Source organism: Procambarus clarkii, chromosome 13, assembly GCF_040958095.1.
Source record: "Procambarus clarkii isolate CNS0578487 chromosome 13, FALCON_Pclarkii_2.0, whole genome shotgun sequence".
NCBI classification, from domain to species: Eukaryota; Metazoa; Arthropoda; class Malacostraca; order Decapoda; family Cambaridae; genus Procambarus; species Procambarus clarkii.
The window spans coordinates 19500662-19522827 of NC_091162.1; the positions used below are offsets into that span (position 1 = coordinate 19500662).

General features: G+C 49.2%; 1 protein-coding gene across 1 annotated transcript; it reads left to right on the plus strand.

Moving 5' to 3' along the window:
* Positions 1–121: 121 nt before the first annotated feature.
* LOC138364382 (probable inactive protein kinase DDB_G0270444) lies at positions 122–20998 on the plus strand. Its single transcript, XM_069323998.1, has 2 exons — positions 122–169; positions 19772–20998. Exons 1-2 carry the CDS (start codon positions 122–124, stop codon positions 20996–20998), a joined length of 1275 nt encoding a protein of 424 aa, XP_069180099.1.
* Positions 20999–22166: the final 1168 nt, after the last annotated feature.

Genomic DNA, 22166 nt, shown 5'->3' on the forward strand with positions numbered 1-22166 from the left:
GGATCACAAGTCCAGCGTGCTGTCCGCTCGGCCGACCGACAAGGGGACATGGAAACTACGAGGTCAAGATGAGCCGCGGCTTGTCCTAAATGACTTGATAAACATAAAGAAAACGAGCAAAATGGAACGAAGAGATAGCAGTTTTATTCATCTAGACGAGTACATTCAGGTGAGTATATTTAATCGAGTACATATAGATGAGTAAACACGGACTTGCGTGTCTCATCCCTTCGCCCCCATCCCAAGCCTGACTGCACACAAGGTAAAGTTGTAAGACACATTGATAACAGACCTCCTCTCTGGCTCCTGGCGCCTCGTAAGACGTCAGGAGCCAGATGTCTCAGGGATAAGGAGCCAGTGCCACTTATCTCTCCGTCCTCCACCAGTACCTCTAGCCCATGGGGGCTCCAGCAGGGAGGCGCCCCTGGAGGACAAGCTGCCTCCTGCTGGCGCTGCCATGGATGGCCAGAGGGGCCCGGCCGCCCTGGACACCAAGTTAGAACACTGTACAAAACGAGTGAATAATGGAGTAGGAATCGATCCCTTGTAAGGCTGGTGTCCGCCACTATTACTGGGTAAACATTGTCCGGTGTAGCCACCAGCGCCCCTCCCTCCTGCTGCTGCTGGTGGTGGTGCTGCTGCTGCTGCTGCTACTGCTACTGCTGCTGCTGCTGCTGCTGCTGGTGCTGGTGCTTATGCTGCTGCTGCTGCTGGTGCTTATGCTGCTGCTACTGCTGCTGGTGGTGGTGCTGCTGCTGCTACTGCTGCTGCTGCTGCTGCTGGTGCTTATGCTGCTGCTACTGCTGCTGGTGGTGGTGCTGCTGCTGCTACTACTGCTGCTGCTGCTGGTGCTTATGCTGCTGCTACTGCTGCAGCTGCTGCTACTGCTGCTGCTGCTGCTGCTGGTGCTTATGCTGCTGCTACTGCTGCTGGTGGTGGTGCTGCTGCTGCTGCTACTGCTGCTGCTGCTGCTGCTGGTGCTTATGCTGCTGCTACTGCTGCTGCTGCTGCTGCTGCTGCTGTTTATGCTGCTGCTACTGCTGCTGCTGCTGCTACTGCTGCTGCTGCTGCTCTTGATGCTGCTGTTTCTTCTGCTGATTCTTCTGTCTTCCATCTTTTCTTGGCAGCCATATTTATTTCTAGGGGAGGAGGCGCCTTCTTCTCTTTCATTAATCTCTCTCTCTCTCTCTCTCTCTCTCTCTCTCTCTCTCTCTCTCTCTCTCTCTCTCTCTCTCTCTCTCTCTCTCTCTCTCTCTCTCTCTCTCTCTCTCTCTCTCTCTCTCAACAATATCAACCTTATCAACCCACTTTGTTTTAGTACCATATGTTTTTGGTATCAAAATATTTTTGATAATATAAGCTTTTGATACCATAAACTGATGGGAGTCGCAGCTTAGAACTGGTGTGACTCTATTGGTGACCAGCTGCCCCGGTCACCCACAGTCTTGGCACCCAGCTGTTGGCACCACACCTAGGGACCCCGCACACACACACACACACACAGTGTGTGAGGCCTCGGGCCTCCACTAGGGGCCTGGTAGCCTACTGAATAGCGCGCAGGACTCGTAATTCTGTGGCGCGGGTTCGATTCCCGCACCAGGCAGAAACAAATGGGCAAAGTTTCTTTCACCCTGAATGCCCCTGTTACCTAGCAGTAAATAGGTACCTGGGAGTTAGTCAGCTGTCACGGGCTGCTTCCTTGGGTGTGTGTGTGTGTGTGGTGATGTGGAAAAAAAAGTAGTAAACAGTATATTGACAGTTGAGAGGCGGGCCGAAAGAGCAAAGCTCAACCCCCGCAAACACAACTAGGTGAACACACACACACACACACACACACACATATATATATATATATATATATATATATATATATATATATATATATATATATATATATATATATATATATATATAAAAGGGAATGGGGTGGTAGGAGAAAAGCACACAGAAACTGTATTGGAGGGGACCTACATTCCCTCCAATGCGTTATGTGTGGTTTCCTCCGAGGCTATGGGTCCCCCTTCTTCCAGCCAGAGGTGGTACTCCCTTCCCTATTTTTATTATATATATATATATATATATATATATATATATATATATATATATATATATATATATATATATATATATATATATATATTTATATATATAAATATATATATAAATATGAATAATTATGTGTGTGTGTGTACTCACCTAGTTGTGTTTGCGGGAGTTGAACTCTGGCTCTTTGGTCCCGCCTCTCGACTGTCAATCAACTGGTGTACAGATTCCTGAGCCTATTGGGCTCTATCATATCTTCATTTGAAACTGTGTATGGAGTCAGCCTCCACCACATCACTACTTAATGCATTCCATTTGTTAACTGCTCTGACACTGAAAAAAAAATTCTAATGTGTCTGTAGCTCATTTGGGTACTCAGTTTCCACCTGTGTCCCCTTGTTCGTGTCCCACCCGTGCTAAAGAGTTTGTCTTTGTCCACCCTGTCAATTCCCCTGAGAATTTTGTAGGTGGTTATCATGTCTCCCCTTACTCTTCTGTTTTCCAGGGATTTGAGGTTCAACTCCCTTTTCCTTTCCTCGTAGCTCATACCTCTCAGTTCCGGGACCAGTCTGGTGGCATACCTCTGAATCTTTTCTAACTTCGTCTTGTGTTTAACTAGGTATGGACTCCAGGCTATAGCTGCATACTCCAAGATTGGTCTTACATAAGTGGTATACAAGGTCCTGAACGAACCCTTACACAAGTTTCTAAAAGCAGTTCTTACATTGACCAGTCTAGCATATGCCGCTGATGATATTCTTTTGATGTGGGCCTCTGGGGACAGGTTCGGTGTGATATCAACCCCCAGATCTTTCTCTCTATTTGACTCTTGCAGGATTTCACCTCCCAGATGGTACCTTGTATGCAGCCATTTGTGTGTGTGTGTGTGTGTGTGTGTGTGTGTGTGTGTGTGTGTGTGTGTGTGTGTGTGTGTGTGTGTGTGTGTGTGTACTAACCTAATTTACCTAATTGTACTTACCTAATTGTGCTTGTACTTACTTGTACTTAATTGTACTTTCACTAATTTTGTGAGTGTGTGTGTGTGTGTGTGTGTGACAAGGAAGTTGTCACTGCCATCACCCCGCAGTCAACATCCCGTGCAACTGTTTAAGGGGATTGTTTAAACTGCTGTCACCCAGCTGTCGACACTACTACGCTAGCAAACAGCTGCTGGAAATGTCTTGGCACCCTCCCGCTGACATCTTGCCGCCACAATCTTCCCACAATCTTCCCACAATCTTCCCACAATCTTCCCACAATCTTCCCACAATCTTCCCACAATCTTCCCACAATCTTCCCGCAATCTTGCCAGAATCTTTCCACAATCTTCCCACAATCTAGCCAGAATCTTGCGACAATCTTCCCACAATCTTGCCACAATCTTCCCACAATCTTCCCACAATCTTCCCACAATCTTCCCTCAATCTTGCCACAATCTTCCCACAAACTTGCCTAGCTGTTGACAGTGTGCTGACACCAAGAGATAGATAGATAGATAGATAGATAGATAGATAGATAGATAGATAGATAGATAGATAGATAGATAGATAGATAGATAGATAGATAGATAGATACAAGCCAGCTGCTGTCATAAGCATTCGTTGGCACCCATGGGGCCCCAGATTCACTAAGCATTTACACAACATCCTACGAAACCTGTACATCTTTCAACAATCATGGCGGCTTTGTTTTTACAATCTCAAACAGATTATGAACTCCGAAGCGCCACTACGAGGTCATTTAAGACAACAATAACCTTGGATTGCGAGGTTTCGAAGCTGGTATAAACTGTTTAATAAATATTTTAACGAAGATTGTTAAAAGATGTACAGGTTTCGCAAGGGCTGTAACACACTAACACCCCATGGAGCGAGTGGCAAAAATATATCGGTTCCCAACACACAAAATTATGCCTTCGGCGGAAGGTTTTTATTTGTGCTGAAATCCGCGGTTGGTTGCACAGATCATTCACTATTGCATAATACATTGCTTTATTGGCTTGTGTAGTGGTGTGCGAGGCAGTGCCGACGGGGGATGGGGGGGAGGGGGGGGAGGGGGGGGGATGGGGGGGGGAGGGGGGGGAGGGTTGGGGGGGGTTTATTGCTGTTTGCTGTCGTTTTATGGAAGGTTTAACCCGGGTTTAGGAGCAAGGTTTGTGATGGTAGAGGTCCTCGCTACGGGTTTTTTTTTGTGTGTGTCTAATGTTTCGTTTGCAATTTTGGTCTTTCGGGTTATGTGATAGGTTGATGCATGTGTGTGTGTGTGTGTTTGTGGGTGTGTGTGTTTGTGGGTGTGTGTGTGTGTGTGTGTGTGTGTGTGTGTGTGTGGGTGTGTGTGTGTGTGTGTGTGTGTGTGTGTGTGTGTGTGTGTGTGTGTGTGGGTGTGTGTGTGTGTTTGTGTGTGTGTGTGTGTGGGTGTGTGTGTTTGTGTGTGTGTGTGTGTGTGTGTGTGTGTGTGTGTGTGTGTGTGTGTGTGTGTGTGTGTGTGTGTGTTTGTGTGTGTGTGTGTGTGTGTGTGTGTGTGTGTGTGTGTGTGTGTGTGTGTGTGTGTGTGTGTGTGTGTGTGTGTGTGTGTGTGTGTGTGTGTGGGTGTGTTTGTGTGTGTGTGTGTGTGTGTGTTTGTGTGGGTGTGTGTGTGTGTGTGTGTGTGTGTGTGTGTGTGTGTGTGTACTCACCTATTTGTGCTTGCAGGATCGAGCATTGACTCTTGGATCCCGCCTTTCCAGCCATCGGTTGTTTACAGCAATGACTCCTGTCCCATTTCCCTATCATACCTAATTATAAAAGTATGAATAGAGTTTGCTTCCAAAACCTGTTCCCCAAGTGCATTCCATTTTCCCACCCACTCTCACGCTAAAAGAAAACTTCCTGACATCTCTGTGACTCATCTGAGTTTCCGGTTTCCACCCATGTCCCCTCGCTCTGTTATTATTACGTGTGAACATTTCATCTATTTCCGCTTTGTCAATTCCCCTGAGTATTTTATATGTCCCTATCATATCTCCTGCCATTTCAGCTGCCAGACACATTTTGCAATGGCTCCCAACTTTCTTGCTTCTTGCCAATGCACTCGCTCGCAACACTGCAACACATAACCTTTGACCTTGTAATGTATTTATATAAGAGAATGTCTGTCTGTCTGTCTGTCCTTCCAGTGTTGGAGGCCAGAGGTTTGGAGCTAGCTTCTCTCAACTTTTCAAGATGACACTTGAGTGGTATGTGACTGCCACAGGCTGGTCGGGGTCGGCTCTTTAAGAAATCTCAGCTCCTTCGGCGGTTCTTACGATGTCTGAAAGCTGAGAATTGTTTTCCCGTAGAGTTTTTAACCCATTTTTCATATTTGTTGTAATATATTTGCAGAGACAGAGAGAGATGCAGAGAGACAGAGATTATGAGAACAAGGGAGGTACGGAGGGGAGGGGGAGAGGAGAGAGAGAGAGAGGGTAGGAGAACAGAGAGAGAGAGAGAGAGAGGGTAGGAGAACAGAGAGAGAGAGAGAGAGAGAGAGAGAGAGAGAGAGAGAGAGAGAGAGAGAGAGAGAGAGAGAGAGAGAGGAGGAGAGGAGAAAGTGACGGGTGGAATAATGAAGAGAGGGGAGGAAGAGAGAGGGAATGTTTGGGGGAGAGGGAAGAAGAGAGTATGGAAGAGAGGGAGAGAAAGGTGGAGAGTGTTGGTGTGGGGAAGAGAGGAAGGGAGTAGAGTAGGATAAATGGTAAAGAGGAGAGGACATGAGAGAGGGGCGTGGGATACAGAAAGAGACTTGGAAGGATGGGATAACGGATGTGGGAGGGGGGCGGGAGATCCTCCCCCTCCCTCTCTCACCAGAAAGACGTGAGAGATTAGGAAGATTGGGAAAGAGAAAGGAGGAGTGAGAAATATAGAGGAAGGGAAAGAAGGTGTGAAGCAAGACCCGGGCACCGCCGGGGCCCTCACCGCTTCTTTATAAATCACAACTTAAATCGGTTATAAATCACGTCTTTAAAATTAGCGAGTGAAACGACTTTAATATTATAGTAATATCAAACTGTAACCAATCAACCGTTATTCCAAAACAGATTTGAAATTTAAATTACCCAATCAGGGAGCGTTAAATTTGAACCCTCCACCAATGAGACCAATATCTTTGTTTTTCAAAGACATTAGGAGCATGTCCATGGACGCTGCACCCGTTATATAGACCAACAACAACACACTGGTGCATATAACGAAACACCAAGAACACTTAAAAGGCCAGCAACACAAAAAGTGTGTAGCGTAAGTGGCGTTAAGTGATTGAGTGAACTTAGAGAGGCGGGAGGAGACGCCACATGACACGGACAAGGAAGCCACGGAGGATATTAAATGTTTGGCGGGAAACTGTCAGGTCGATAGGAACTAGGGAGGGATAAAGGTGTGAGAGAGAGAGAGAGAGAGAGAGAGAGAGAGAGAGAGAGAGAGAGAGAGAGAGAGAGAGAGAGAGAGAGAGACTAAATAATGGTTGCTTAACTTTAACTAGTTACAGACAGTGGAGTATATTCTATCATCATCGTTGTGTTTCTTTTGAATCATATATATATATCTCCCTTTCTTCATCTCTTCCTTCTCTACCTTTTCTCTCATTATTCCTCTCTCTCTCTCTCTCTCTCTCTCTCTCTCTCTCTCTCTCTCTCTCTCTCTCTCTCTCTCTCTCTCTCTCTCTCTCTCCTCATCTCTACCCCTCCCAGCCACAATCAAGCAGATGTAGGTTCTCTGTCAACGTGTGTGTGTGTGTGTGTGTGTGTGTGTGTGTGTGTGTGTATGTGTGTGTGTGTGTGTGTGTGTGTGTGTGTGTGTGTGTGTGTGTGTGTGTGTGTGTGTGTGTGTGTGTGTGTGTGTGTGTGTGTGTGTGTGTGTGTGTGAGTGTGTGTGTGTGCGCGCATCTGCACACACTCGACCCCATTTGCACCCACACACGCGGGGGGAGCGGCGCCCCGTCTCCCTGATCACCTGCAACAGCTTTTAGTGTTCACCTAATTACCAGTTGGCGGCGGAGCGTCGACTTCTTGACCAGTAACACAACGCCTCAGGAGTCGTCAGAGAGAGAGAGAGAGAGAGAGAGAGAGAGAGAGAGAGAGAGAGAGAGAGAGAGAGAGAGAGAGAGAGAGAGAGAGAGAGAGAGAGAGAGAGAGAGAGAGAGAGAGAGAGAGAGAGAGAGAGAGAGAGGAAGGCGATATTTGGCAAAATCTCACACCGTCTCCGGCGTTTGATTTCCACTGTAATGAATTTATAACGCAATCACACGAATTTGCATTTCGTCATCAAAGGCGGCGAGGCTTGGGGGGGGGGAAGGTTCGTGTGGGGTGAGGGGGGGGAGAAGGGGAGATGACGGGGAGGTGAGGGGGAGATGGGAGGATGTAAGAAGAGGGGAGAGAAAAGGAAGATGAAGGAGGGAAGATGGGAGTAGGTATATGGAGATCCTATTCTCATCCTATTTTTTTTCCTCTTTATTTCCAAGATGAATGTGTGTGTGTGTGTGTGTGTGTGTGTGTGTGTGTGTGTGTGTGTGTGTGTGTGTGTGTGTGTGTGTGTGTGCGTGTGTGTGTGTGTGTGTGTGTGTGTGTGTGTGTGTGTGTGTGTGTGTGTGTGTGTGTGTGTGTGTGTGTGTGTACTCACTTATATGTGCTTGCAGGATCGAGCATTGACTCTTGGATCCCGCCTTTCCAGCTATCGATTGTTTACAGCAATGACTCCTGTCCCATTTCCCTATCATACCTAGTTTTAAAAGTATGAATAGTATTTGCTTCCACAACCTGTTCCCCAAGTGCATTCCATTTTTCCACTACTCTCACGCTAAAAGAAAACTTCCTAACATCTCTGTGACTCATCTGAGTTTCCAGTTTCCACCCATGTCCCCTCGTTCTGTTATTACGTGTGAACATTTCATCTATTTCCACTTTGTCAATTCCCCTGAGTATTTTATATGTCCCTATCATATCCCCTCTCTCCCTTCTTTTCTCTAGTGTCGTAAGGTTCAGTTCCTTCAGCCGCTCTTCATATCCCATTCCTCGTAACTCTGGGACAAGCCTCGTCGCAAACCTCTGAACCTTCTCCAGTTTCTTTATGTGTTTCTTCAGGTGGGGGCTCCATGATGGCGCGGCATACTCTAAGACGGGTCTCACGTAGGCAGTGTAAAGCGCCCTAAAAGCCTCCTCATTTAGGTTTCTGAATGAAGTTCTAATTTTCGCCAGTGTAGAGTACGCTGCTGTCGTTATCCTATTTATATGTGCCTCAGGAGTTAGATTAGGTGTCACATCCACTCCCAGGTCTCTTTCTCGAATCGTTACAGGTAGGCTGTTCCCCTTCATTGTGTACTGTCCCTTTGGTCTCCTATCACCTGATCCCATTTCCATAACTTTACATTTACTGGTGTTAAACTCCAGTAGCCTGTGTGTGTGTGTGTGTGTGTGTGTGTACTCACCTAGTTGTACTCACCTAGTTGTGCTTGCGGGGGTTGAGCTCTGGCTCTTTGGTCCCGCCTCTCAACCGTCAATCAACAGGTGTACAGGTTCCTGAGCCTATTGGGCTCTATCATATCTACACTTGAAACTGTGTATGGAGTCAGCCTCCACCACATCACTTCCTAATGCATTCCATTTGTCAACCACTCTGACACTAAAAATGTTCTTTCTAATATCTCTGTGGCTCATTTGGGCACTGAGTTTCCACCTGTGTCCCCTTGTGTGTGTGCCCCTTGTGTTAAATAGCCTGTCTTTATCTACCCTATCAATTCCCTTGAGAATCTTGAATGTGGTGATCATGTCCCCCCTAACTCTTCTGTCTTCCAGCGAAGTGAGGTTTAATTCCCGTAGTCTCTCCTCGTAGCTCATACCTCTCAGCTCGGGTACTAGTCTGGTGGCAAATCTTTGAACCTTTTCCAGTTTAGTCTTATCCTTGACTAGATACGGACTCCATGCTGGGGCTGCATACTCCAGGATTGGCCTGACATATGTGGTATACAAAGTTCTGAATGATTCTTTACACAAATTTCTGAATGCCGTTCGTATGTTGGCCAGCCTGGCATATGCCGCTGATGTTATCCTCTTGATATGCGCTGCAGGAGACAGGTCTGGCGTGGTATCAACTTCCAAGTCTTTTTCTTTCTCTGACTCCTGAAGAATTTCCTCTCCCAGATAATACCTTGTATTTGGCCTCCTGCTCCCTGCACCTATCTTCATTATATTACATTTGGTTGGGTTAAACTCTAACAACCACTTGTTCGACCATTCCTGCAGTTTGTCTAGGTCAGAAACAAGATAGGACCGAGTACAGAGCCCTGTGGGACTCCACTGGCGACTTCACGCCAATCGGAGGTCTCACCCCTCACCGTAACTCTCTGCTTCCTATTGCTTAGATACTCCCTTATCCACTGGAGCACCTTACCAGCTACACCTGCCTGTCTCTCCAGCTTATGTACCAGCCTCTTATGCGGTACTGTGTCAAAGGCTTTCCGACAATCCAAGAAAATGCAGTCCGCCCAGCCCTCTCTTTCTTGCTTAATCTGTGTTACCTGGTCACAGAATTCTATTAAGCCAGTCAGGCAAGATTTACCCTCCCTGAACCCATGTTGTCGATTTGTCACGAAGTCCCTTCTCTCCAGATGTGCTACCAGGTTTTTTCTCACGATCTTCTCCATCACCTTGCATGGTATACACACCTTGCATGGTGTGTGTGTGTGTGTGTGTGTGTGTGTGTGTGTGTGTGTGTGTGTGTGTGTGTGTGTGTGTGTGTGTGTGTGTGTGTGTGTGTGTGTGTACTCACCTAATCGTGCTTGCGGGGGGTTGAGCTCTGACTCTTCGGTCCCGCCTCTCAAATATCAATTAACTGGTGTACAGGTGCCTGAGCCTATTGGGCTCTGTCATATCACTATCGAAACTGTGTTTAGTGTCAGCCTCCACCACATCACTTGCTACTACATTCCATATAACTGCTCTGTTGCTGAAAAAAAAAAATTGTAATGTCTCTGTAGCCCAATTCCCACTTGTATACCCATGTGCGATTACCACCCTTTGTTAAATAGTCTGTCTTTATCTACGCTGTCAATTCCCTCTGATAATTTTGTATGCGGTAATCATGTCTCCCCTAATTTTTCTGTGTTCTAGCGACGTAAGGTTCAATTCACGCAGCCTATCGTTGTAATTTATACCTCGTAGTTCTGCGACTATAGTCTGATGGATTACCTTTGTAATCCTCTAACTTCATCTTGTGCTTCACAAGGTATGGACGCCATGCTGAAGCTGTATACTCCAGAACTGGTCTGACATATGTGATATACAAGATTCTAAATGATTCCTTACACAATAAAACTACACGCAAAAAAAGAAATTCTCCTTTTTAAGGCGACTCATAGCCCAGTTGATAGAGCGTCGGCCTCACAAGCATGGGGGTTCAGGGTTCGAGCCTCCTACAGCCCAGCCTCACATATGCAGCTGATGATCTTCCTTCTTGATGTGGGGTGCATAAGATAACCCAGCTTTTGTCCTAGGGCAGTAGGTAGGTTATCTTGCCTCAGAGGACAGCAGGTGGGTTATCCTACATACACACACACACACACATCTTGCGTGTGTGTGTGTACTCACCTAGTTGTACTCACCTAGTTGTGTTTGCGGGGGTTGAGCTCTGGCTCTTTGGTCCCGCCTCTCAACCGTCAATCAACAGGTGTACAGATTCCTGAGCCTATCGGGCTCTGTGTGTGTGTGTGTGTGTGTGTGTGTGTGTGTGTGTGTGTGTGTGTGTGTGTGTGTGTGTGTGTGTGTGTGTGTGTACTCACCTCACCTATATGTACTCACCTATATGTGCTTGCAGGATCGAGCATTGACTCTTGGATCCCGCCTTTCGAGCATCGGTTGTTTACAGCAATGACTCCTGTCCCATTTCCCTATCATACCTGGTTTTAAAATTATGAATAGTATTTGCTTCCACAACCTGTTCCTGAAGTGCATTCCATTTCCCCACTACTCTCACGCTAAAAGAAAACTTCCTAACATCTCTGTGACTCATCTGAGTTTCAAGCTTCCATCCATGTCCTCTCGTTCTGTTACTATTCCGTGTGAACATTTCGTCTATGTCCACTCTGTCAATTCCTCTGAGTATCTTATACGTTCCTATCATGTCCCCCCTCTCCCTTCTTCTTTCTAGTGTCGTAAGGCACAGTTCCCTCAGGCGCTCTTCATACCCCATCCCTCGTAGCTCTGGGACGAGTCTCGTTGCAAACCTCTGAACCTTTTCCAGTTTCATTATATGCTTCTTCAGATGGGGACTCCATGATGAGGCGGCATACTCTAAGACTGGCCTTACGTAGGCAGTGTAAAGCGCCCTAAATGCCTCCTTACTTAGGTTTCTGAATGATGTTCTAACTTTTGCCAGTGTAGAGTACGCTGCTGTCGTTATCCTATTAATATGTGCCTCAGGAGATAGATTAGGTGTTACGTCCACCCCCAGGTCTCTTTCACGCGTCGTTACAGGTAGGCTGTTCCCCTTCATTGTGTACTGTCCCTTTGGTCTCCTATCTCCTAGTCCCATTTCCATAACTTTACATTTGCTCGTGTTGAATTCTAGTAGCCATTTCTCTGACCATCTCTGCAATCTGTTCAGGTCCTCTTGGAGGATCCTGCAATCCTCATCTGTCACAACTCTTCTCATCAACTTTGCATCATCCGCAAACATCGACATGTAGGACTCTACGCCTGTAAACATGTCGTTAACATATACAAGAAATAGAATTGGTCCCAGCACCGATCCTTGTGGTACTCCACTTGTTACTGTTCGCCAGTCCGACTTCTCGCCCCTTACCGTAACTCTTTGGCTCCTTCCTGTTAGGTAGTTCCTTATCCATTCTAGGACCTTTCCCCCCACCCCCGCCTGCCTCTCGAGCTTGAACAGCAGTCTCATGTGCGGTACTGTATCAAAGGCTTTTTGGCAGTCCAGAAATATGCAGTCTGCCCAACCATCTCTGTCCTGTCTTATCCTCGTTATTTTATCATAGAATTCCAGAAGGTTTGTTAGGCACGATTTCCCTGTCCAGAACCCATGTTGATGTTTGTTCACAAACCTAATGTTCTCCAGGTGTGCAACCAGTCGTAGCCTAATTATTCTTTCCAGTATTTTACAGGGGATGCTTGTCAGTGATACAGGTCTGTAGTTAAGTGCCTCCTCCCTATCTCCTTTCTTGAAGATCGGCACGACATTTGCCTTCTTCCAGCTGTGTGTGTGTGTATGTGAGTGTGCGTGTATATGTATGTATGGTCACATCTACTCTTGATTCTCTGTACAATTTACATCCACAAAATCCCATACAATCAGTCAACTACTCCTACTCTGTTCTACTCTCTGATAAAGTTCTTCCTAAGTCTTCTTTTGCTTTATTTGTCTCTCCAATTCCCAGCGCCCTTCTCTTGTTCAAGTGTTTCGTCTGTCCTACTCTTCTTGAGTGATTCCTCGATAGTGTTGTATGTTGTCGCAACTCGCAAGTCGCTTCATGCAGGTCGGCGTTCAATCCCCGACCGTCCAAGTGGTTGGGCACCATTCCTTTCCCTTCCGTCCCATCCCAAATTCTGACCCCTTCCAAGTGCTGCATAGTCCTAAAGGCTTGGCGCTTTCCCCCTGATAATTCCTTCCTTCCCTGTTCCTTGTGCTCCTTCCCGTCTTTTCCAGAACCAGCCTTGAGGCGTATTTCCGTCCTTTTACAAGGCCCTTCCCTTCGCCTCCTTATATCCCAGCTCCTTTTCCTCATATCCCAGCTCCTTGTCCTCATATCCCAGCTCCTTGTCCTCATATCCCAGCTCCTTGACCTCATATCCCAGCTCCTTTTCCTCATATCCCAGCTCCTTGTCCTCATATCCCACCTCCTTGTCCTCATATCCCAGCTCCTTGTCCTCATATCCCAGCTCCTTGTCCTCATATCCCAGCTCCTTGTCCTCATATCCCAGCTCCTTGTCCTCATATCCCAGCTCCATGTCCTCATATCCCAGCTCCTTGTCCTCATATCCCAGCTCCTTGCCCTTATATGCTTCCTACTTGTTCTCGTATCCTAGTTTCTTGTCCTCATATCTCTATTTCTTATCCTCATGTCGCAGCTCCTTATCCTTATATCCCAGTTTCTTACCATTATATCCCAGTTCCGTTTCCACATATCCCAGTTCCATAATAATAATAATATTAATTGTATTATTATTAGTATTATTATTATATCAATTTTGGGATGTAAAAAAATTAATTATATACTATACCACGCTTATGGCAATAGAAAAATAGTTAGGAGGACGGATTGACTTAGTCGTTATCCTGCCTCGGTGGAGACGGGGTGGGTTATCCTGCCTCGGTGGAGACGGGGTGGGTTATCCTGCCTCGGTGGAGACGGGGTGGGTTATCCTGCCTCGGTGGAGACGGGGTGGGTTATCCTGCCTCGGTGGAGACGGGGTGGGTTATCCTGCCTCGGTGGAGACGGGGTGGGTTATCCTACAAGATAATCTCAGTGTTGAGATAAAAAAAAAAATCTTCTGTATATCCTGAATAATCTTTGTTATCGCCATTCGTTATCTTTCCTATTCCATCTCCCCGAGTTTCTTCCCAGTTCAACTCTCTCTCTCTCTCTCTCTCTCTCTCTCTCTCTCTCTCTCTCTCTCTCTCTCTCTCTCTCTCTCTCTCTCTCTCTCTCTCTCTCTCTCTCTCTCTCTCTCTCTCTCTCTCTCTCTCTCTCTCTCTCTCTCTCTCTCTCTCTCTCTCTCTCCCTCTGTCTCTCTCTCTCTCTCTCTCTCTCTCTCTCTCTCTCTCTCTCTCTCTCTCTCTCTCTCTCTCTCTCTCTCTCTCTCTCTCTCTCTCTCTCTCTGTCTCTCTCTCTCTCTCTCTCTCTCTCTCTCTCTCTCCCAGTATACAGATGGGGACAGGAACAGACGCCTGCTGACTCCTGTTAACAGCTTGAGAGTTTTCCCTTACCATAGCTCATGGTAAGCTTCCCCTCCTGCAAGATTCTCCCTAGAACACGATCCGACAATCAGTTTTACACCAGGTCTCCAATTGCTGCTGAGTGAACAGATGCGAATGGTTAAGGAGTGGTACCCAGTCAATCCTTCCTGGGGTTTAGCGTTGACGGAGTCTGTGTTTCATGAGTATTTACTATTTGTTTGCTATTTGTGTCTGCAGAATCGAACTATTAGCTCTTGGACCCCGCCTTTTTAACCAATTTATTTTTCCTCTAATGTGTGTGAGTGTGTACTCACCTATTTGTACTCACCTAATTGTGCTTGCGGGGGTTGAGCTTTAGCTCTTTGGGTCAGCCTCTCAACTGTCAATCAACTGGTGTACAGATTCCTCAGCCTATTGGGCTCTATCATATCTACATTTAAAGTGTGTGTGTGTGTACTCACCTAGTTGTACTCACCTAGTTGTGCTTGCAGGTGTTGAGCTCTGGCTCTTTGGTCCCGCCTCTCAACTGTCAATCAACAGGTGTACAGGTTCCTGAGCCTATTGGGCTCTATCATATCTACACTTGAAACTGTGTATGGAGTCAGCCTCCACCACATCACTTCCTAATGCATTCCATTTGTCAACCACTCTGACACTAAAAAAGTTCTTTCTAATATCTCTGTGGCTCATTTGGGCACTCAGTTTCCACCTGTGTCCCCTAGTGCGTGTGCCCCTTGTGTTAAACAGCCTGTCTTTATCAACCCTGTCGATTCCCTTGAGGATCTTGAATGTGGTGGTCATGTCCCCCCTAACTCTTCTGTCTTCCAACGAAGTGAGGTTTAATTCCCGTAATCTCTCCTCGTAGCTCATACCCCTCAGTTCGGGTACTAGTCTGGTGGCAAACCTTTGAACCTTTTCCAGTTTAGTCTTATCCTTGACTAGATATGGACTCCATGCTGGTGCCGCCTACTCCAGGATTGGTCTGACATATGTGGTATATAACGTTCTGAAAGATTCCTTACACAAGTTTCTAAAGGCCGTTCTTATGTTAGCCAACCTGGCATATGCTGCTGCTGTTATCCTCTTGATATGAGCTTCAGGGGACAGGTCTGTGTGTGTGTGTGTGTGTGTGTGTGTGTGTGTGTGTGTGTGTGTGTGTGTGTGTGTGTGTGTGTGTGTGTGTGTGTGTGTGTGTGTGTGTACTCACCTATATGTACTCACCTATATGTGCTTGCAGGATCGAGCATTGACTCTTGGATCCCGCCTTTCTAGCTATCGGTTGTTTACAGCAATGACTCCTGTCCCATTTCCCTATCATACCTAGTTTTAAAAGTATGAATAGTATTTGCTTCCACAACCTGTTCCCCAAGTGCATTCCATTTTTCTACTACTCTCACGCTAAAAGAAAACTTCCTAACATCTCTGTGACTCATCTGAGTTTCCAGTTTCCACCCATGTCCCCTCGTTCTGTTATTATTACGTGTGAACATTTCATCTATTTCCACTTTGTCAATTCCCCTGAGTATTTTATATGTCCCTATCATATCTCCTCTCTCCCTTCTTTTCTCTAGTGTCGTAAGGTTCAGTTCCTTCAGCCGCTCTTCATATCCCATCCCTCGTAACTCTGGGACAAGCCTCGTCGCAAACCTCTGAACCTTCTCCAGTTTCTTTATGTGTTTCTTCAGGTGGGGGCTCCATGATGGCGCGGCATACTCTAAGACGGGTCTCACGTAGGCAGTGTAAAGCGCCCTAAAAGCTTCCTCATTTAGGTTTCTGAATGAAGTTCTAATTTTCGCCAGTGTAGAGTACGCTGCTGTCGTTATCCTATTTATATGTGCCTCAGGAGTTAGATTAGGTGTCACATCCACTCCCAGGTCTCTTTCTCGAATCGTTACAGGTAGGCTGTTCCCCTTCATTGTGTACTGTCCCTTTGGTCTCCTGTCACCTGATCCCATTTCCATAACTTTACATTTACTGGTGTTAAACTCCAGTAGCCATTTCCCTGACCACAACAACTTTCTAACTCCCAGGTACCCGTTTACTGCTTGGTGAACAAAGGCATGAGGTGAAACAAAGCGCTGCAAAAAAATTATTTCCTCTCCGGCCGGGATTCGAACCTGGGACCCCCCATTCTCCTCTCCCTTGTTTACCATGTCCTGCTCTTCTCACTCATAATCTCTTGCCTCCCAGGCTCCCTCACACTCCCTCCCTCCCTCCTAGGCTCCCTCACACTCCCTCTCTCCCTCCTAGGCTCCCTCACACTCCCTCTCTCCCTCCTAGGCTCCCTCACACTCCCTCCCTCCCTCCTAGGCTCCCTCACACTCCCTCCCTCCCTCCTAGGCTCCCTCACACTCCCTCTCTCCCTCCTAGGCTCCCTCACAACCTCTCCCTCCCTCCTAGGCTCCCTCACACTCCCTCCCTCCCTCCTAGGCTCCCTCACACTCCCTCTCTCCCTCCTAGGCTCCCTCACAACCTCTCCCTCCCTCCTAGGCTCCCTCACACTCCCTCCCTCCCTCCTAGGCTCCCTCACAACCCCTCCCTCCCTCCCAGGCTCCCTGACAACCCCTCCCTCCCTCCCAGGCTCCCTCATAACCCCTCCCTCCCTCCTAGGCTCCCTCACAACCCCTCCCTCCCTCCTAGGCTCCCTCACAACCCCTCCCTCCCTCCCAGGCTCCCTGACAACCCCTCCCTCCCTCCCAGGCTCCCTCACAACCCCTCCCTCCCCCCTAGGCTCCCTCATAACCCCTCCCTCCCTCCTAGGCTCCTTCACAACCTCTCCCTCCCTCCCAGTCTCCCTCACAACCCCTCCCTCCCTCCAAGACTCCCTCACAACCTCTCCCTCCCTCCCAGGCTCCCTGACAACCCCTCCCTCCCTCCCAGGCTCCCTCATAACCCCTCCCTCCCTCCTAGGCTCCCTCACAACCCCTCCCTCCCTCCTAGGCTCCCTCACAACCCCTCCCTCCCTCCCAGGCTCCCTGACAACCCCTCCCTCCCTCCCAGGCTCCCTCACAACCCCTCCCTCCCCCCTAGGCTCCCTCATAACCCCTCCCTCCCTCCTAGGCTCCTTCACAACCTCTCCCTCCCTCCTAGGCTCCCTCACAACCCCTCCCTCCCTCCCAGGCTCCCTCACAACCTCTCCCTCCCTCCTAGGCTCCCTCTCAACCCCTCCCTCCCTCCCAGGCTCCCTCACAACCTCTCCCTCCCTCCTAGGCTCCCTCTCAACCCCTCCCTCCCTCCCAGGCTCCCTCACAACCCCTCCCTCCCTCCCAGGCTCCCTCACAACCTCTCCCTCCCTCCCAGGCTCCCTGACAACCCCTCCCTCCCTCCCAGGCTCCCTCACAACCTCTCCCTCCCTCCTAGGCTCCCTCACAACCCCTCCCTCCCTCCCAGGCTCCCTCACAACCTCTCCCTCCCTCCTAGGCTCCCTCTCAACCCCTCCCTCCCTCCCAGGCTCCCTCACAACCTCTCCCTCCCTCCTAGGCTCCCTCTCAACCCCTCCCTCCCTCCCAGGCTCCCTCACAACCTCTCCCTCCCTCCTAGGCTCCCTCACAACCTCTCCCTCCCTCCTAGGCTCCCTCACAACCCCTCCCTCCCTCCCAGGCTCCCTCTCAACCCCTCCCTCCCTCCCAGGCTCCCTCACAACCTCTCCCTCCCTCCTAGGCTCCGTCTCAACCCCTCCCTCCCTCCCAGGCTCCCTCACAACCTCTCCCTCCCTCCCAGGCTCCCTGACAACCCCTCCCTCCCTCCCAGGCTCCCTCACAACCTCTCCCTCCCTCCTAGGCTCCCTCACAACCCCTCCCTCCCTCCCAGGCTCCCTGACAACCCCTCCCTCCCTCCCAGGCTCCCTCACAACCTCTCCCTCCCTCCTAGGCTCCCTCACAACCTCTCCCTCCCTCCTAGGCTCCCTCACAACCCCTCCCTCCCTCCTAGGCTCCCTCACAACCTCTCCCTCCCTCCTAGGCTCCCTCACAACCCCTCCCTCCCTCCCAGGCTCCCTGACAACCCCTCCCTCCCTCCCAGGCTCCCTCATAACCTCTCCCTCCCTCCTAGGCTCCCTCACAACCCCTCCCTCCCTCCCAGGCTCCCTCACAACCCCTCCCTCCCTCCCAGGCTCCCTCACAACCTCTCCCTCCCTCCTAGGCTCCCTCACACTCCCTCCCTCCCTCCCAGGCTCCCTTACAACCCCTCCCTCCCTCCAAGGCTCCCTCACAACCCCTCCCTCCCTCCCAGGCTCCCTCACAACCACTCCCTCTCTCCTAGGCTCCCTCACAACCCCTCCCTCCCTCCCAGGCTCCCTCACAACCCCTCCCTCCCTCCTAGGCTCCCTCACACCCCTCCCTCCCTCCCAGGCTCCCTCACAACCTCTCCCTCCCTCCCTCCTAGGCTCCCTCACAATCCCTCCCTCCCCCCCTAGGCTCCCTCACAACCCCTCCCTCCCTTCTAGGCTCCCTCACAACCCCTCCCTCCCCCCCTAGGCTCCCTCACAACCTCTCCCTCCCTCCCAGGCTCCCTCACAAACATCTCCCTACCCTCCCAGGCTCCCTCACAACCTCTCCCTCCCTCTCAGGCTCCCTCACAACCTCTCCCTCCCTCCTAGGCTCCCTCACAACTCCTCCCTCCCTCCCAGGCTCCCTCACAACCCCTCCCTCCCTCCTAGGCTCCCTCACAATCCCTCCCTCCCCCCCTAGGCTCCCTCCCTCCCAGGCTCCCTCACAACCCCTCCCGCCCTCCTAGGCTCCCTCACAATCCCTCCCTCCCTCACCTTCTAGCTTCCTCTCATAATCTCCTCGCGCAGCGCTCTCTTCATCAAAAATCCGAGATCATCCCTGTGAAAAATCTTCTAATTACAGTTTTAACTTGTCGTAGATTTTTAGTTTAGAGTCGAGGCATTTACATGAGAGGCAAATATTTGACGTAGCTCAGACCCCCTGGAATTATTCCTCTCCCAGTGTGACGACTCGTTGGGGGCGTATCCCCCCGGAGCCGTCACGGCGCGGGAAAGCGCCCCTCTGGCGGGAGAGACGGAAGGGCGGAAGTCGGAGGAGGTCCGCTGGGACGGGGTTACGGAACTGCGTCGCGGATCTTTGATATGCTGGGGGAAATCTTTTATGTAAACAGGTGTCGTGAGACTACGTTCTTTCCCCCCTCTTCCCCTCTCTCTCTCTCTTTCCCCCCTCTTCCCCTCTCTCTCTCTCTCTTTCCCCCCTCTTCCCCTCTCTCTCTCTCTCTTTCCCCCCTCTTCCCCTCTCTCTCTCTCTCTCTTTCCCCCCTCTTCCCCTCTCTCTCTCTCTTTCCCCCCTCTTCCCCTCTCTCTCTCTCTCTTTCCCCCCTCTTCCCCTCTCTCTCTCTCTTTCCCCCCCCCCCCTCCTCTTCTTCCCCCTCTCCTCCCTCCTTCATGAATATCTTACCAAAGAAAATAATTACAAGCCTTTCGCTACTACACGTTTCAGCATGATGTTCACATTCTGTACCGAGAAAAATGTAAAGAAATGTTTAAGAATGTACCTCCAGTTCTGCTTGAAGAAAATATCCCTTTGTATTATTATTTTGCATATTTCCTACTCTTTAAGGGTACGCTTAATTGCAACACTCCCTCCTCAACACATCTCAAAATTCCTTTCTCTTATAAAAATAAAAAAAAACATTGAGGAAAACTGAAAAAATAATTATTATTTTTTTTTAGTGTAGAGGAGGAGGAGGCGGGTGTTCACTTATTACTTGGTCTAAAATAACGGTTTGTTTTGAAGATGAATACTTGAAGCAAGGCTTAGAGCGCGACTCATTTGTGGGGCTAAGTGTTCCCCCTGGAGGTGGAGGCCCAGGTGGTGGAGGCCCAGGTGGTGGAGGCCCAGGTGGTGAAGGCCCAGGTGGTGGAGGCCCAGGTGGTGGAGGACCAGGTGGTGGAGGCCCAGGTGGTGGAGGACCAGGTGGTGGAGGCCCAGGTGGTGGAGGACCAGGTGGTGGAGGCCCAGGTGGTGGAGGCCCAGGTGGTGGAGGACCAGGTGGTGGAGGACCAGGTGGTGGAGGACCAGGTGGTGAAGGACCAGGTGGTGAAGGACCAGGTGGTGGAGGACCAGGTGGTGGAGGACCAGGTGGTGGAGGACCAGGTGGTGGAGGACCAGGTGGTGGAGGACCAGGTGGTGGTGGACCAGGTGGTGGAGGACCAGGTGGTGGAGGACCAGGTGGTGGAGGACCAGGTGGTGGAGGACCAGGTGGTGGAGGACCAGGTGGTGAAGGACCAGGTGGTGGAGGACCAGGTGGTGGAGGCCCAGGTGGTGAAGGACCAGGTGGTGGTGGACCAGGTGGTGGAGGACCAGGTGGTGGTGGACCAGGTGGTGGAGGACCAGGTGGTGAAGGACCAGGTGGTGGAGGACCAGGTGGTGGAGGACCAGGTGGTGGAGGACCAGGTGGTGGTGGACCAGGTGGTGGAGGACCAGGTGGTGGAGGACCAGGTGGTGGAGGACCAGGTGGTGGAGGACCAGGTGGTGGAGGCCCAGCATGTGGAGGACCAGGTGGTTGAGGACCAGGTGGTGAAGGACCAGGTGGTGGAGGACCAGGTGGTGGAGGACCAGGTGGTGAAGGACCAGGTGGTGGAGGACCAGGTGGTGGAGGACCAGGTGGTGGAGGACCAGGTGGTGAAGGACCAGGTGGTGGAGGACCAGGTGGTGGAGGACCAGGTGGTGGTGGACCAGGTGGTGGAGGACCAGGTGGTGGAGGACCAGGTGGTGGAGGACCAGGTGGTGGTGGACCAGGTGGTGGAGGACCAGGTGGTGAAGGACCAGGTGGTGGAGGACCAGGTGGTGGAGGACCAGGTGGTGGAGGACCAGGTGGTGAAGGACCAGGTGGTGAAGGACCAGGTGGTGGAGGACCAGGTGGTGAAGGACCAGGTGGTGAAGGACCAGGTGGTGGAGGACCAGGTGGTGGTAATAGGTGAAGAAGACAAAGAAAGGAAGGAAGGTGGAGTGGAGGAGAGAGCAAGAATAAGGGAGAAACAAGGAAGAAGATCAACTATCCTATCTCAACTCTCATCGTCTTAAAGGTTGCCTAAGGATTAAGCAACTCTGATTAATTTCCGTCGGTATTAAACTCTTTGAACTTCTTGAATTTAAAACTTAAAATATGTTATGACCAAGAATTACGCTAAAAAATAGCGCTCAAGCATATTTTAAATATTAAAATATGAAAAATCTCAGATTTTCCTTATGGTCATATTTCCTCATAAAATTACTAAATTTCAAAATTTCAGATGTGTTCAATCACCATCAATTACACTCAAAAAATAGCACTCGAGCATAATATTTTAAATATCCGTCTTATTTTTTTAAAAACAGCAGGTCAGTTTGGGTAAAATTTGGATAATCTCTGTGTTTTCTTGAGGTCAAATATCCTTAGGAAATTAAATTTAAAAACTTCAACTTTTTCAAACTGTAAGTCAGTTTAGGTAGAAGCATTGTCGTCATTGTTAGGTCTATGTGTGTTATTGTTTCTGTTGTTATTAATACGCCTACTTCTACTACTACGATTACTACTACTATTATTGGTGAGCTCGTAAAGTTGATCTGGGGAGATGAGTGACTTTTAAGACAATGATAACCAAACGTTGATATGACGTTGTTATTCTTGATAACAGGCAATACTCTGATGATACAGATCACAACATGAGCTCATCTGACAGATAGCAACACCAACTGACCTGATAGATATCAACCACACCTCCAGAAATTAAATCAAGATAACGTACACCTTTTCTGATAACACTGATTCATTCTCCAAGCGTTAATAAGACTATCAAAATCCTCAGATTAGGCAAAATTGTAATTAATTTTGTCAATAAAGATGTTAATAATAATAATAATACCATATCCAAGAGACCTCAGACACACTCTCGATTTATTCGTGAATGACGACAGGGTGAAGGATATTTAGGTGTGGTAATAATGATTTGTGTTCTGCAGTATTACCATGTCCAAGAGACCACAGACACAGTCGATTTCTTCCTTGGAGAAGGAGGAGAAGGAGGAGGAGGAGGGCGATGAAGGTAGCGGTGTGGCAATAGTGGTTCACTTGCGTCATGAACATCGTTTGTTATTGGTGAACAAACACCGCCAGCGTTCATAATTGATCCTTTTCATATTTGGCTGCGAACTGCGGGTGGGAAAAATTCGGCTGGTGGGAGAGGAGGAATTGGAGTTATCTTGAGGTTAT